This window comes from Malania oleifera, chromosome 6, assembly GCF_029873635.1.
Source record: "Malania oleifera isolate guangnan ecotype guangnan chromosome 6, ASM2987363v1, whole genome shotgun sequence".
Lineage (NCBI taxonomy): Eukaryota > Viridiplantae > Streptophyta > Magnoliopsida > Santalales > Ximeniaceae > Malania > Malania oleifera.
In genome coordinates, this window is record NC_080422.1 from 47,155,744 (window position 1) to 47,158,568 (window position 2,825).

General features: G+C 40.2%; 1 protein-coding gene across 1 annotated transcript; it reads left to right on the forward strand.

Annotated features, from left to right (window-relative positions):
* Positions 1–2,017: 2,017 nt before the first annotated feature.
* On the forward strand, positions 2,018–2,563 carry LOC131158586 (uncharacterized). Its single transcript, XM_058113454.1, has 2 exons — positions 2,018–2,224; positions 2,273–2,563. The coding sequence occupies exons 1-2, from the start codon at positions 2,018–2,020 to the stop codon at positions 2,561–2,563; spliced, it is 498 nt and encodes a 165-aa protein (XP_057969437.1).
* The last annotated feature ends 262 nt before the right edge of the window (positions 2,564–2,825 follow it).

Genomic DNA, 2,825 nt, shown 5'->3' on the forward strand with positions numbered 1-2,825 from the left:
AGATTTATAGTGTTATGGTTATTTTGGAATCATGATTAAATAGCAAGATAATTATATATATTAGTATTATACAGTAGCAGATCCCTGATGAGTTATTTTAGTTAGATTAATTATTTCAGATAGATTCAGCCAGTAGAGCATGATACCATTGCTATTTCATATCAGAGTGCAACCACATATCTCAGATAGTGTGTGGATTCCGTCAACCGTGCCTATAGAGAGATTATAGGATCCCCGGGTTTTTAGGTAGAGGAGGCCGGTTTGACGAGGTAGATACTAGTACTAGGCTTTGGAGAGATTGCAGTAAAGGCGAGACTGAGGATTGGTAAAGTATTCAGGTGACTTTTCCTAGTAGGCCAACTAGAGTTAAGTCCAGCCTACGGGCAGCACAACCCTCTCAGTTATTTATTTATATACACATTTACAGAATATTAGCAAATATATTATAATACTAGCAGTATGACTAAATAGAAAACTCAAATAATACAGTTTTATTTTAAGCCATGTAGGTATGAGTTACACAGTATTTACATGATATCTCATTTCAGTTATTTATCAGTAAATTATTTATGTAAACTCAGCTGTCACACACTAGTAATAGCATATTTCTTCTTATTGAGTGTTGTCTCATCCCAATAAATTTACATTTTTTAGGTGAATCGACTTGACGAGCAGATCAGGCTCACAGGTAGAGAGGTTGTTTACACTACCCTGTCTGTAGGGTAAGTGTTATCAGGAGAATCGTATTTTTGAGTAGTATTCAGAAGTGTTTGGGTAGAAGATGCTGGGACGATTTATAACTATGTATGTATGTTTTGGGATAATAATGGATTCTGGTATTGTATATATGGATGTATGACTTTATGTTTTCCGCTGCTTAGGTTTGTTATTCTATGAATAGGAATTTCCTCAATGCACACTTGGGGCTTGAGATGTTATAACAGACATTATCAGGGGTATCAGAGTATATTATTTTCTAGTATATTAAAAAAATGTTATAAAATTTCAGGTCATTACAGCTCCTGAGCGGGACTTAGGCGATCTCGCTGAGGGTGAGTATTGGTGGGACCCTGGTTTGTTTATATAGATATTTTGGGTTTTATGGGTTGTAATATGGATTTTGGGTATGGTAAATGTAATGGTTATGAGGTAGTAGTCTGGTATGTATAATGTATGGAAGGTTTATTTTTGCTTCGTTGGATGTTCAATGGTGATGTAATATTCTAGAATATTGTGATTATATGTAATATTGTGATAATTATGGGGAAAAAATGGGGTCATGATAGTTGTGGTACCAAAGCCTAGGTTGCTAGGTTTTGTAGACTTTAAAGGATAATACTACCAAAGTATAGGAATGAGTGGTGATAAAAGTAAGAATGGATAGTATAGGTGTTGTAAAGTGGGTCAGGTATAGGATGCATAGCGAAGTAGAGTACCCTAGGTAAATTGGAATTTTGGTTTTTGTCTTGTAGCCCGGAGGTAGAAATCGCTTGATGATCCTCTGTGATTTTCCTTAGGCGACGATCGTAGAAAAATCATGGCAAACCATCAATTGTTTCATTTTTGAGCTATGAGGTTGAGCCTTGGATTTGGAACTTGAGGATTAAATGAGTTTAGTGATGCGAGAGAAGTCCATAAAGGGAGAGCCTAAGCATTTTAGTATGAGGATAAAATGCATTTTATAGTTTTCTAGTTAATTGACGGTACCAGTTGCATTCCAATAATAGGATTCTAAGAAATTATTCTCTATCCTATTTATAGGATGGACCCTGGGAATAAGAACTTGAATGCTGGAGGTAGTAGTAACGTGGGGGCTTCCAGCATGGGTGGTAGTCACTCAGATTCAGTGCTGCGTAGTGTGGCTCAGCAAGTCATGGCAAAGATTGCATGGAACTCTAGGGGACAGGCTTGCCCACCTGCTGATCAAGACTGCACCATAGAGCAGTTTACCTAGATGAATCCCCTAGCTTTCTCTAGAGGATCTGACCTAAGCACTATAGAGAATTGGGTATACGAGATGGAGAAGAAACTGGCAGTGTTGCACTGCACTGATGAGCAGAAAGTCCTCTACGCCATATTTAAGATGACGGGAGAGGCCGAGCCGTGGTGGTTAGCTATGAAGCTGCTTGAGGAGAAGAGGCCAGTATCAATAGTCCTGACATGGAGCCATTTTATTGAAATATTTTTCAACCGGTACTTCCTCACCTCCACTAGAGATGCTAAGGTAGAGGAGTTTCTGAACCTGGCCCAAGGGCACTTGATTGTACAGTAGTATGCAGCAAAGTTTGTCGAGTTGTCTCGCTTCACCCCATATATGATTCCAGATGAGTCTAAAAAGGCGCAAAGGTTCAAGAAGGGTCTGAGACAGGAGATTTACGAGCAAGTGACAGTCTTACAAGTGCAAAATTTCTCAGAGCTAGTGGATAAAGCCACCGTAGTAGCGACGAGCTGGCAAAGAAGCGCATGGTTGCAGAACCAGAGAAAGAGTCCTATGCCTCCTGGTTTTCAAGCTGGTGCCAACAAAGGTCCGTGGAGGAAAACTAGCAACAATGCGGGCCAGTGACAGGAAGTTGGACATCGAGCTCCTTAGGGGAATCCATCACACCCTCCTTGTCTCGGGTGTTATTAGAGGCATTGGGGTGAATTTTGGGTTAGAGCGGTTGTTTGTTATCGATGTAGTAGACCTAGCCACATGGCACAAGACTGTCATGCACCTCCTAGTGATGCACCCACACCTAATCAATTCAGGGGACACAATCAAGCACCTTAAGGTGGCTATCAGAGGAATATCGCTCAGGAGTGGGTGTATTCGCTTATGCCACGAG